The sequence below is a fragment of the Apteryx rowi genome, unplaced genomic scaffold (assembly GCF_003343035.1).
Source record: "Apteryx rowi isolate R43461 unplaced genomic scaffold, aptRow1 scaffold_740, whole genome shotgun sequence".
In the NCBI taxonomy this organism is placed as follows: domain Eukaryota; kingdom Metazoa; phylum Chordata; class Aves; order Apterygiformes; family Apterygidae; genus Apteryx; species Apteryx rowi.
Genome location: NW_020451028.1, coordinates 280,259 through 293,996, shown reverse-complemented (window position 1 = coordinate 293,996; position 13,738 = coordinate 280,259). Strand labels below are relative to the sequence as shown.

Here is a 13,738-nt window from a genome sequence, read left to right as displayed (position 1 = left end):
TGATGCTCTATATACCTGTGAGGAGTTGGCTAGTATCTCAGCATAATTAAAGGGTCCTCATTTCAAGTTGAAGATGTTACTGTACACATTTGATGACTTTTTGCTTCTAAAAAATTCTGTTTTTTCTGTCAATTTGTATGACCTTACGAGAAGAGATATGAAGGAAGGAGAGACACAAGAAGGAATGAAACACTCGTCTCCTAAGCAATATAAGCAAAAGCTCATGATTGAAATACCCAGATGTTCTAGCAAGACTAAAGAATCCTAGGCAACATTTTGAAGTTGTTAATTCAAGTAAACCAAGGTCCCCTGTTCTCTCAGACAGGGTCCAAAGGTTCAGAACACTATTAATGCCATGTAGATTTTAAGACAAAATGACTCTAGTAATACCAGGAAACACACAAAAATAGCCCAGACTAGACTAGTGTAATACACCTAAGGGAAACTGGTGGTTAAAGTAGACTGATACAGCACCAGAATTTGTAATGCCAACACTCTAGTCTCTGCAAGCTAGACTGCACGAGTTAAAACCCATTACATCTATTTATTTTATACCTATCTTTCTGCAACAATTGAGATCAGCTCAAAAGCTCTTTCTTTAATGGTCACTACATACAAACAGTAAGAAATTGGGGATGGCATGCTTCTGTAACCATGCTTCTGTAACCAACCAAACAAAAAACACTCAGCACAATGATACAGATCACATCTGTGGGTCTTCAAAAAAAAAATAGAAATCAAACTCAGCTCTCAGTTTTGTCCAACATTATAAAGGAAAGAAAATGCATATAGCAGCAAGACAAACGTTTTTATTGGGTGAAGAAAACCACCACCACCACTCCCCAAATACAATCTTGCTTTTCCTCTAGCAAACTTTCTGCGGGGCAGGGGAAAGGGGAAGAAAAGGAAATCCCTTAGCCGACTTCAGAGTTTTTAGAAACTAACAGTTCCAATCTCTAAGGGAAAAAAAGACCCAAGTAAATCACAACAACCTGAGAAAGAACCTATACAAGAAAGAGCATTACATGCTACTCTTCAATTATCTCTTCTAGCTGACTTAACACCCACTGCTCACATCTCTCAACCAGGGAACATGTCTACCCTGCCTCACTGGAAGAGTTGTCAATACAGCATACTTCAGAGGAAAGGAGAGGAGGAAACATCCAGAAAATTCCTTAATACTTAAAAGAAATTAAGGTTTGTATGCAAATATTCTGACTAAAATCACATCTGACTTCTCTCATGAAACTTCAGACTAATATCTATTATCTGCTATCTTAAAAGTAAAAAAWAAAAATAAAAAAAAACTGGTTGCCCTCTCAGAACCAGATGTTCCTCCAATTTTTTATTAGCCTTTTTCTCTTGTACTGCTTGGTCTCCATAACCATACACAGGCAAACATCCATTTTTAACCTTGCCCAAGAAAGTACAAATCCAATGTTGGCATAATCATGTTGCCATATCAGCAACCATATTTTGTATATGGGTATCACAGCAACATAAGCACGCCACCACATCTGAAGGTCAGCAAAAGAGTTGGAAATATTCTTATGTTCCTGCTACAACTTGAAAGTGCAGCAAATTCTAATAAAAGAGATTCCAAAAAGGAAAAACATCTTTAATTGGAGGCTACATATTAGATGCAATGCACATACTACTGCCCGTAAATAAGACTGCTTTCTCACATGACACTGCATGATTTTAGCTGATAAAACTTCAACAAAGCATTTGCTTGGGTATGTTAGTTGCCTGCCCCAGGTTTACTTTTTGCTAAATTCTTGAGCAAACACAGCTCATTTATTTCTGAAAAGGTAGAGTAAAGCAGTTGTTTGCCCCCACTAAGAATTCTTTAAAATACATAAGACAACTCCATGCATGAAAGCAAACACTTAAGTGATGAAGATCATTCTGATGTCAATGAAGTACCATTTGTTACTGCATAAACTGCCCCAAATTCAAGAAATAAGTTATTCAAAAACCTTATTTTGTATATCTTCTCTAGAGACTTATGAACATTTGAGAGAGACATTATGCGAACGTCTGATCTGTGCTGAACATCATGCATCTCAGAAGTGGACAGAACTTCTACATTTGCCTCCTTCCAGCAGCCAGGGTCCAAATGAACAAAGAAGAGGGAGACAGAAAAATCAGCTGGGAGAAAAGGCACTGGGCATGGGGCTGCATGAGACCTAAGCAGAGCTACTGACTGGCAAAACGGGTGTTTCATGTTCCCCTTTGGGCTAGGTCAGAAAGCACCTGACATTTTAGTACTGTCATCTCTCTTTTGGCTCAAGTAGCAGAGCTGCATGCTAGATAACCGGCTGCTAGGTTCTGTCGATGTCCATTTGATTCCACATAATGCAATTTCTTTTTCAGTTCACTTTTACTATCAAACTAGATGATGACATTTTTCAGCTGCAGATTTTGTCCATAATGTTAACCAGAAAAGACAGACTTGCTTTTGCAACAGGCTAAATAAACAAAACAATAGTATTTACCAACAGCTGTTAAATCTGCAACAGCAGGTATCTGGTCACAGTGACAGGCAATGAAATTTCATAATAAATTGCTGGAAAGACCTGTTTAGACTCTCAGCTAAATCCTTATAAGTATTTCAATCAAAAACACTAATAAAAATTTTCAAAGCCAGTAAACTCACTCACCACTGCCATATGAAAATGCACGAACAGAGCGACTGTCATAGCCAGAGGAATGTCCACTGTTGAAAAGAAAATACAGGTAGAATTCAGTTTTACCATTAAGGCTACTTCCATCAACAGATACATACCTTTTATTTTATTCCTCAGAATTCTTATCACATAGACTAAAAGAAAGTATCTAAGCAGATTTAAGTGCTCCATTTTGAGCATCGCTAATTAAGAAAGCAGTCTCTCAATACGAATATGTTGACTTCATACTTTAATACAGAAGTTGAAAATAACATTCTGTCAACATTTCTTAAAGTTTAGAACAAAGAACATCCATGTCTTGGAAACCAATACTAGCTCTGGACTATTCTATTGTATTTTTCACAGACTTTCTATTTCAAATGTTGCTTATATCACAAGAAGTTTCTGCACTGATACTGAACTTAATCTCCAATTGCTTGGAAATGCACATATTTGTGAATGAAGCTATTCTCATTCTTTCTGTTAAAAAGTAGGTATGTGAGCATATCTAAGAACAGGTGGACTTCAAATGTGTAGTTCTATAAATAAACTATTAAATTAACTACACATTTTCTAGGCTGACTTCTTTCAATGGCAGCCAACTCAAGTAGGTAAAAAACAGAAAGGTTAAAATGGATGATATAAGCATAGGACGTAATTCAAACATGTATAATTCTTTGATGAGTTTTATCACTTCCTACATAACTTGAATGCATTATCTTTGCCATATTTAAGGCAGCATTACATTAAAAAAGTTACATTACATTAAAAAAGTTTTGGATTAGTTTAGTTTAAAAACAAAAGAAAAAACAGGCTAATGAAACGCCAATGCAATATCTCAGCATTTAAAAATATTCACCAGAAATGTAGTTCCAAGGTTCTACAATACACTTGATAAAGATTTTTTCACATCATATTTTGGAAAAGCAAATAAAGTGACTACTGCTTAACTGTCAGAAGCAATGGTCACTCATAGCAACTGCCATTATGTAATAATAAAATGACCTTCATCCACATCAAATGCATCCACCTCATTGTTTTCTGAATTAAATCAGATAAGGATTTTCTCAGAGATTTACCATCATCATCCTGTAGCACGTATGTTAATAGAATTTGCAATTGCAAAGGAACAGATATGTACACCTTCCTCCAGTGAAGTCAAAAGGACTGGCAAGAGGCTTCCGTCTCCTTAGGTGAGCTAGTTGCCCTAGTTTTGGCCTAACGCAAAATATAAATACTTTTCAAGGGCTGCTGGCTACTTGGTATTGAAAAAAGAAGAAATACAAATTTGGATTCTGCTGAACTCTGGCATTTCTTATAGCCTATGAAGGCTTGAGTCTGTGGCCAACGTGTTCATTTACATTTGTATAAAAGGATGTTTTAGTTGACAACTGTAAGATTCACTTAAATAAGTCTTCAAACAGCTAAGGAATATTTTAACAATCTTTTATCTTAACTTTGTTCTTAAGTCTTGGCAGTGATACAGTGTCATCACTCAACAAAACCAGTAAGTGGTAAAGTAACCTACTCAAAAGAATATTAAGTGTAAAATACATTTGAGACTAGCAGCACTTGTGGAAAATGATTGTAAAAACCTGAAGCCATCCTCTCAGCTCCAAATAAAATCCATAAAACACTGGGTAGTGTAAGAATGCTTACTAATACCTATTTTATTTCTGTTACAGAATACTGATATATTGCTTTGTAAGATTTCAAAACAAATAATCACCTTTCTATCGTGGGTATGAGGGAAGGTGGAGGACCGCCAGGTGGGGGTGGAAAGCCTGTAATAATGAATCAGGGAGGAAAGAGAGGAAAAAAAAAACAACATGTAAAAACTGGGGTAGGCATACAATGGCAAACGTATTCCATATACTTTCAGTGCTTCAAATCAAATACCTTATCGTTCTTAAAACATGCAAGAATTTAGAAGCATAGGAAAATTCTTGAGTAGCTACTGATACTTTACAACAGCTGTCACATTGTTCTGCATAACTATTAAAAGAATGGAAGGAAAAAAAAGGAAGTGCACACCTTCTAAAGACCTGGCAAGTAAGTCCAGTAATCAAAAGCATTAATTTTTTTCTGCCTTGCATCAAAATAACTGTGCCTATGTCTGCACATATCATTTTGTATTTATGAACTTTTATCTGTATATAACTAAAAGGAAGTTGATAATTTGCACATAAATTAATTTTTAACCAAATTAAAAAAAAAATCTAGTTAAGTTTACCTGGTGGTGGCACTGTTATTGGTATACCTAAAAAGACAACAAATAATGTATCAGTTATAGTTAATAAGCAAAAATTATTTACTGTAGTTCTAAAATCATATTAAGATATCACAACATATACAATCAAGAAAAATAACAACTTATTTTTTGTGTCCTCAGATTAAGAACTCACAGTACTCCCAACTGTTAAGATTCTATGCAAGCCCTGTGATATCTGGCTTTTTTTTCAAGTTCCAGCCCTTCAGAATCTTATTTCATTAGAAACAAAAGTGACAAAGAACAATTCCGGGTCTCAAGATTAGAAGTAAATCCATAACCCTAAAAAGTTAAGCACTGAGAAGGAAAATAACATACCATAGAACATATTTGGTTTATCTTAAATTCCATTACTAGGTGAAAGGAAATATAATTGGCCTCTGACCTTTTAATGCTTAGTATAGGAAATACTAAGTCCACATGGACAAAATATTCTGGCAACAAGAAGCATTACAGACTTTTCCCTAAATGCTACACCATACTGCAATTAATCATTCAATTGCTATTTGGAGGTTAAAAAAAAAAAAAAAAAAGCTCAGGACTTTGTTCTCTTGCAAAAACCTGAGAAGGGAGCATCCTTTGCTACAAACACGTTCAAAAATCATTCTAACTCTGCTGGCTTTCTTCCTTGCTCATTTTTCAAGCAGAAAAAGAAACGTTACTTTCAGGGTAGTAGTTTTAATCACTTATGGTAAACCTCCCTCAAACTCCACAAAACATCCCTCAGCTACCATTACTGTATCAGATTCAAGTGTTTTATGCAAGTGGGTTCTGAACTGAAATGCACTGAAGCCAACAGAAACCCCTCCAAGGGGCTCTGGACCAGGTTTAAGACCAAGATACACAAAGACAGCCTTCTTAACTTCCCATATATTTTAGGGGTGTTTAGGCATCTGAACAGAAGAGCCCAACCACCGTGCTTATTAACCGTGCAGGTTACTCCTCTCAAAACTTAACTCATGAAAGCTTTCCCCTTCTTCAAAAGAAACAAAAGATTTTGCAGGATATAGAATCAAGAAGTACTAAGAACAAAATATGCAAACTCAAATACCTAAAATGCAGCCTTTTAATGCTGAAAGAGTGCAATTCCAATTTCTTCCACTGAGCTAAGGAAACCTATGGAAAGTTATCTCATCTGAAAGACAAGATACTTTTCCTTGGCATATTGATATGGATTTAAGTGTTGAAATGTTAGGTACACAACTTAAAAGCTATAGTTTGAGAATCCATGAAAATCATATCCAGTACTCTATACAGGTAAGTTAAAGATTTTGCTTAATTGAACTTTGGTGTCTAAAAATAACTAAAAATGAGGTATCACTTTCTGCTGAAAAGATAACGCTACATCAGTACAGGAGAGGATTTACAGAAAATCCCCTGATCACTTAAAAAAAAACAAAAACCTGCCTTACAAATTCTACTTACAAATGAATAATAGTTTATTTAAATTTTTCACAAGACTCCAACCCTTACCTTCTAGACCATTATAAATTTACATTTTAAAAATACAAAAGGCCTGAAGAAAACATGGGCAGTTTGACATACGTCCCATTTATGCATATTTCAGTAAGTGAATCAGACAATTACTGAAGTAGATAACTAACAGGCAATCTATATCAACAAAGTCACAAGCAAGTTGCGTCTTCCTCCTCAACTCAGTCAAAAAACCCCCACTCTGCATTAACTTGGATATGACAACAGCAAACAGACAAGCCATTCAAGAGAGTAGGCTGACAGAGTAATAAGAATCAAGAGACTCGCAAAACAATCACTCCACCTCTCAGTCCTCTTTATCAAGAAAAAGCTTAAAGCACCTTCCGAAGAGTACCTGGGAACTAAAAATAACAATCCCACTAGACACTACAAATCACCAACTGAAAAGAAATCATGATTTCATGGCAAATCAAAATCTCCCCTTCTCTCCAAGCTTTCCTTGTTCTAAAGATTATGAAAGGCCCAGCTCTATCTTCTCTTAGAACTTGCCACTCTTCCTCTACCTCCGTATCAACAGGCCCTCCACTCTGCAGATACAGGTTTAATTTCCTTTCAGAGATGGCTTAGTTGTTACAAATCTAACTAAAGGCTTATTAAATCAGTGCATAAAAAAGTATTTGAAGTACAAAATCATCAGCCAATTACTTCTGAGTGAGGGAAAAAAGAAAACCAAAACATTGATTCATTTCTTACAACATATAAACTTGAATATTGATCCAAGGAGATGATTTAGTACAGATTACGTCTCTATGACACACTACAGTGCCACAGAGATACACCTGGCCTAAATTGAAATATTCTGACCTGTATATCAAAAGCAATCCAAATGGCATCAGTGCAGCGTTTTACCGTGGCTTATTTACACTCTGCATAATGTGCTCAAAATTGCTTTCAGGACACTGCACACCATCCTACTTAACTCAAGACTGGTAAATATTTATCAAATATCAAGTAGGTTTTACTGAAGGGAAGCAACGCCACATGTGCTATCCTTGTGAGCAAGGAGTCAAACATAAGTTGCTGCAGCTTAACAACATACCAAAAGTTAGCTGAACTGTGTAATAGCCCCAGCAATGTAACATAACTCAGCTTGGTGTAAAAACTTCTTCCATCACAGGCTAAGCTAAGTCAAATTCTCTCTCATTTAACACAAGCTAAAAAGTATACACTTAGACTGCTGAGCCTCAGCAGATGTATGGATATACAATCACTTGCTAAGTTCTGGTATCTTGATAAAATGTCTAAGCAGTTAAACTTCCCAAAATTATACAACAGATGTTTATTACGTCAGAGTATTTTTTTTAATATCACAAATACATGTCACATTTAAACTATGTTCTTATATCAAAATACATGAAACAACCTTTAAAGTCTGTAAAACAGAAGCACCCACATTATTCTTTAGACTTAAGTTACTCCAACATAGTAAAAAACAAATAAACAAAACCCAACACATTTTTACTATAGCCAAAAATAGTGATTTCCTAGTAGCATTTCAGAGTTTTCTGCGTTTGGCCCTTTGAATAATTCCAGAACTCATTCCTCAAAAAAGATCTGAATCACAAGAGTGAATGAATTCAGAACAAGAGACCTAACTTCAAAGCAGGATCCTTTTTCAAAGGGGCTTTCGGAAGATGTTTTATATTTGGAATACTTAAATTTTCTGGCAAGTAGTCCCAGTTTAATATTGGGTAACAGCAGGTTTTTTTCCTCTCCCTCCAATGAACCTAGAAGGGATGGCAGATTCTATTTTAGGAACAGCTTTGAAGATAAAGAGCTGGCAACAGCACAATTAAAACACAGGCCTGAAGAAACCAAATCCACAGCTCTTAATCGTTATTTTCAAATCTACTTGAAGCACGGAAGGATGTTGAAGGAGACTTTCTGGACAAGTGTATGTCATAAACCTGTCTGCAAATCACAAGACTAAAGCCAAACCTGCTTGCTAGATCTGCAACACATGTGCATTTTTTTTTCCCACCTTTAAGTTTAACAGGTGAGGGGTTTCATAAGAACATCGCAGTACACCTAAATGACACTGCTGCACTAAGTGCGTATGTGTGGGGGGAAATCCCGTCAGGCTTTTAATAATATACAACACAGATCTCTGTAGCACAGCTATAATCAAGATAATAACTACTTTCTAACAACTTGCAGTGTACTGCATACGTTATTTTATCAGAAACATTTTAATACAGTTTAAAACCGTAGTTAACACTAGTGTTAAGTCCCCCTCCTTCCTGGTCCCCAAGCAGTAAAGAAACTTCACAGAAGTGCCAGAGCAGTAGCGTATTCCCTCTATAGATATTCCATTTTTACATTTATGCATATAAACTTTGAAGAAAGCATGGAATGATTTGATTTTTAAATCTCTTCCTCTTCTCTTTGCTAGGCTGCACCATTTTGTGTGTGATGGTCACTGATGGAAGTCAGAGCTGGCCAGCCAGCAGGAGCAGTTTTAAAATCAACAGCAACCGAAGAAAGCAACTTCTTCCATGAGAAGATTTAAACCCTGTAAAGGCCCACCCAAAGCCACTGCACAGAAAGAATAACGTTGCTTCCTTGTTTGTACGTAAGAGTATTAACAGACACTTTTAAAAGATGCCCTATGCAAACGGAAAAGATTTCAGAACAAGGCAAGAAAAAGAATGCAATGAGCAAGAGGAGAAAATGAGGAAAGGGTCTCCACCTTATATCAGTCTCATATATAACTACATCTTTTATTTTCCTACTCTGATACTCCTCGAAGTTTCTGCATCTGTTTCCATTTCTCATTGACCATTCTCTTTCATTCCTTCACCACTCCTTTTTAACCTAATTCTTTAAGACAATAACACTTAGGCAACTGCACTATTTGTGCAAATGCGCATGACACTGCCCCCCTTTAATAAATATGGGTAAATTTCAAACCGGATTGAACAAGAACAAGTCTCAAAGAGCTTTGACTCCTCTAAGCTTCACAGGTACAGGAAGCTGGATAAAAACAGCAGGTGCTAATAAGATCTGACTGAAGGGCTGCAGCACAAATGCAGTTCTTATCAGACATTTGAGAATTCGCACACCCTGTGAGGGGAGGGAGGAATTAAACCTTCAGTTGGTGCTTGGATCTTACATACCAAAGAATCTAAATTCAGCACAAATTCATAGTATACCAGCTTTCTTAGTGCAAACTTTGGAAAAATTTGTTAACATGTACCTCTCAACAGCATTAACAATAGTTGAATCACAAAAAGCAGCTTTTCACTTCAGACATTTTCAAGGACACAAGACCTGACATTTAGTTTTTAGGTAATTATTTACTACTTGTGACTATTCTCACTGAGAAAGTAAAGACAGAAGTTTCTGTTTCTCCCTTACAGATATACTTATGAAAAGACTAGAACACAAAATTCTGAAATTCTACCCATATAGTCAAATGTGCAAGGAATGTATTTCTTGAATTCAGTATCATCAAGCACCACTCTCTCATTTCCCATATTCTACGAAATGTAGGACATTTACCTGGTGGAGGAATCAGAGGTGGAGCAGTACTGACAGTTGGAGGGGGTGGGAGGAAAGGAGGTGGTGGAAGGTGGGTAGGTGGAGCTCCTGGAGGGAAAAATGGAGGTGGCTTGGTAAAATTGTCTACTTCAGGATTAGATCGTTCTGAAAGAACCTGTAAAATATCAAACTATAGTTACAATTGCTATGTAAAAAGGGCAGAACATAGGTTTCCTCTCTTTCCAGTTACTATATCAGGAAAGCATTACTTATGCACCTAAAGAGCCATATTCAGACAGTATAAATTACACCTACATGTTCAGTGTCCTGTACTCCCTAGGTACCTTTAAGGGCCCAGGAACAGCCAGTAGGGAACAATAAACACAAGATTTTATAGGGAATACAGGCCATCTGAATACGGACTAAAACACCATCTTAGATTTATATGTAAAGGAAAATATTTTAAAAACAGTATGAAAAGCATGAAAATCCAAAGAGTTTGAATTACTTAATTAAACACTGTGAGAAGCTCAGTTGAAAAAACCACATTGCAGTGTTTTAAGTACAAGCACCACAATCTATTACTATCTTCATAGTTTAGCCTTAACCTAAGCTGGCATGGAAATGCAGTTAGAGCACCAAACAACTGTGATTCTTCTCCATAGATATGTCAGGAAAGAAAAATTATATTCAACCTTAATGTATTTAGTTTTTTCTGAAAATAACCCAAGACCATAAAGACGAAGGCCATAAAGACTAATCTTGCAATTTATGGAAAAGTAATGCAACTTCACAAAAAAATCTACTATCAGCTATTTATTGCTTCAAGACTTTTTTTTTTTTTTTAAATGCATTCTTAAACTGCAAGTGAAGACACTTTCATTTTCAGCATTAGTGTCCAGCTGGGGTGAGGGATTAAAGGATACTCTGTTTAAATATCTGTCTTTGTCTAGTAGAGCCAATAGTGACTCTTAGGTTGTAAGCCTGTAATATTGATCATTTCCTTTCAGTAAGAAGTGCACCAAAACATGTATCTTTTGAAAATAGATCAACTATTTCATCTTAATTTATTTAACTGTCACAACTTTCTTCCTAAAATTAAAACTTCTGTATTTCTCATTCATCCACATTACAGTGTTTTAATCAGAAGTTAAGGTGAAAGAAAAAAAAGCCTATTAGTCAAAGACAGTGTGTAAATCTGCAGTATAAAACCTGTATGTTGCTGTTTTCATTAGCACGCCGCCGTCCTTCCACCCTGCTGATAGTGATCGTCTGTCCAATCACATCTATTGTGCCAGATAATCGCCTGTAACACAGGACAAAGCAGAATCAGTAACAACCAGCATTAAAAAAAACCCTCTTGTGGCATACAGAGTAACCTAAGTCCATGAGCTCTTTCTCCTGTATAAAGATAAAAGCCACAAAGTTGCCAAAGAACATTAAACGCGATAAATTTCCTGAAATACGCCAAGTGTGTAGAACTAAACAAAGCAGCAGTGAAGACTTCTGCAGGATGAAGGGCGACTGTCTCCACATTCTCCTTCCATCCCCTTAAAGAAAATAAATCTACATTTTTGCAATTGATGAAAGCAAAACATAAGGAATAATACAATGAGATTACCAATAAGCTTTAATATGAATATATTAAATGGAATCTCTACAAAAATCTAAACAGTGAAATAGTTATACTAACCATTAAATATAGTTTTAAAACGGCAGAAACCACACTGCAGGACTCCATGGAAGAATGAAAGAGGACAAAGTTAAGTGAGGAGGCAGAAATACACGTCAGCCAACACCAATGTGCATACTATAGATATTGCAGCACATATTGAACAAAACACCCATCATCCTTCCCACCTTGGAATACACAGTCTTAATACCAACCAAAGTACTTGAAACTACCAGAAATTGATTCTCTCCTTAGATTAAAACCTTGCCTCCAACTCGGAGAATTCTTAAGACTCGGAGAATTCATACATCTGGTCCTCAGTTCTCCAAAATGTGAAATGCCTCTCAAACAGCTCCAAAACATCTGTACAGCTAAACAACACTAACAACAGAACAGCACAGGACTCACCTCAGATTCCCTTACAACCCAATCAGGCAATATAAGAATGTAATGTGAATTAAACAGCTAGATCAGACCAAAGGTCTATCTAGTCCAGTAATCTTTCTTAAGAATAGCTAGTAACTGGATTTTCAGGGAAAGACGACAAAAAAAAAGTGGCATGTATACACACACAGTCTTTCCCTCCCAATTTCTGCCCATCAAAATTTAGGGACTTCCTGTATTTAATAACCCTGAATAACATTAACATGTCTGATCCCTTTTGAACACACTTCTACATAATTTTACCTTCTATGATGAATTTCAACAACGTGTTCTGTGTAAAAGTACTTCTCCTCATCTGTTTCAGGTGTTTTTTGCCTGCCAATTTCATTTGGTGTCCTACAGTCCTCGTGTTAAGAAAAACAATGAAGAAATGTTCCCTTTTCTCTGGCACCGAAATATTCTTGGGTTACTACTGACCTCTGTTGTATCTCTTCTCAGTCATCTCTCTCCCTAGCTGAACTAGCCTACATCTATCCTCATACAAAAGTGTATAACATACGTTATTTGTATTACCTTTTTGTGGACCCTTTCTACTTATACTATATTGTTGCTAATGTAACACAAACTGAACCACAGAGAATATTCAACTCGCAATGCCTTGTGGCTTTATGTGCTGTCATAAAGACTCTTTCAGTTTTGTTCTCCACTGCTAATGATTACTAACGCTCTATTTGCCAGTTTTAGATAAGTCTAGAAATTGAATGGATATTTTGGGAAGAGGCAATAATTTCAAGATCTCTTTCTCAACTCATAACAGCCAAATTTATTATTTTCTCTAAAAAAGCTAAATTGATTTTGAGTCACCTGCATCAACAAGACAAAAGAACAAGGGCTGATTCTCCTGGGAAAAGGGCTACAGAGGGACTTCTTAAAAAACAAACCTGTTTTCCACTGTGAAAAAATACTGTATTACTATGTAAATATAAATACATAAATAAATACATGTTAAAGATCTGTGCCATGCTATAACACTATGAATTCTTTAATAATTCTTTTTTTTTTTATTGTATACACATGAGGCTCCCTATTCTTTCCTCAGGTTGAAGAAACAAGCTGTAATTTTTTATTGAGGTCTCCATAGCAAAGAACTAATCAGAGCAAAGTTTCATAATCAGCTTTGGATAATCTGGTTACTATCCTAATCAGTAGTTAGGACAACTTTTCTCTGCGTTCATTCCACAATAGTTTGGTGTGAAGACAGACTGCTAAATCCCTATCAAATTGACTTCAGTATAATTGTTCCACCATTATGGCATAAGCAAACGTAAGAGAAATATCAGTAGTAAGATAACAGAATTTCTCTTTCTATTCACTTGTTCCTGTTAGGACCTGGATCGGGGACAATATTAAAGATGAAACCTATTATTCATTCCACAAAATACTCTGCAGCCTTGAACAAAAGATCCTTTATCCTGCAAGAGATGTGTCTTTGCTGTCTACAGACTAAATACCATCTTACAGTACCAACTTCACTTTCTTATTGGCACCAAGGTTGTTCAGATTCTCACTCCTGAATGACACATGGTATACTTTCCTTATAGCCCCAGAGAAAACACACTGCCTACTGCAGACAGACAAGAGTTGGAAATACAGATTGAGAGCTGTTCTTAGAGCTCAAACTTGCTGGAAAGAACAGAAGTCAAAAATTCTTGGTAACAAAAAGCAATTAATCTTAATTAACCTTATCAAAAATCCATTAGTTCACTTCTA

The 13,738-nt window shown here is 36.1% G+C and overlaps 1 protein-coding gene across 6 annotated transcripts in view; it reads right to left on the bottom strand.

Moving 5' to 3' along the window:
• FIP1L1 (factor interacting with PAPOLA and CPSF1) overlaps positions 1-13,738 on the bottom strand; it is a 37,778-nt gene that overhangs the window by 9,424 nt on the left and 14,616 nt on the right. For all 6 annotated transcript variants that reach the window (XM_026087919.1, XM_026087920.1, XM_026087924.1 and 3 more), the window contains 5 exons: positions 11,125-11,218; positions 9,934-10,087; positions 4,903-4,929; positions 4,399-4,453; positions 2,664-2,719 (listed from right to left, as the gene is read on the bottom strand). In XM_026087919.1, the coding sequence (XP_025943704.1) occupies positions 2,664-2,719; positions 4,399-4,453; positions 4,903-4,929; positions 9,934-10,087; positions 11,125-11,218 (386 nt within the window). The remainder of the gene's footprint in view (positions 1-2,663; positions 2,720-4,398; positions 4,454-4,902; positions 4,930-9,933; positions 10,088-11,124; positions 11,219-13,738) is intronic.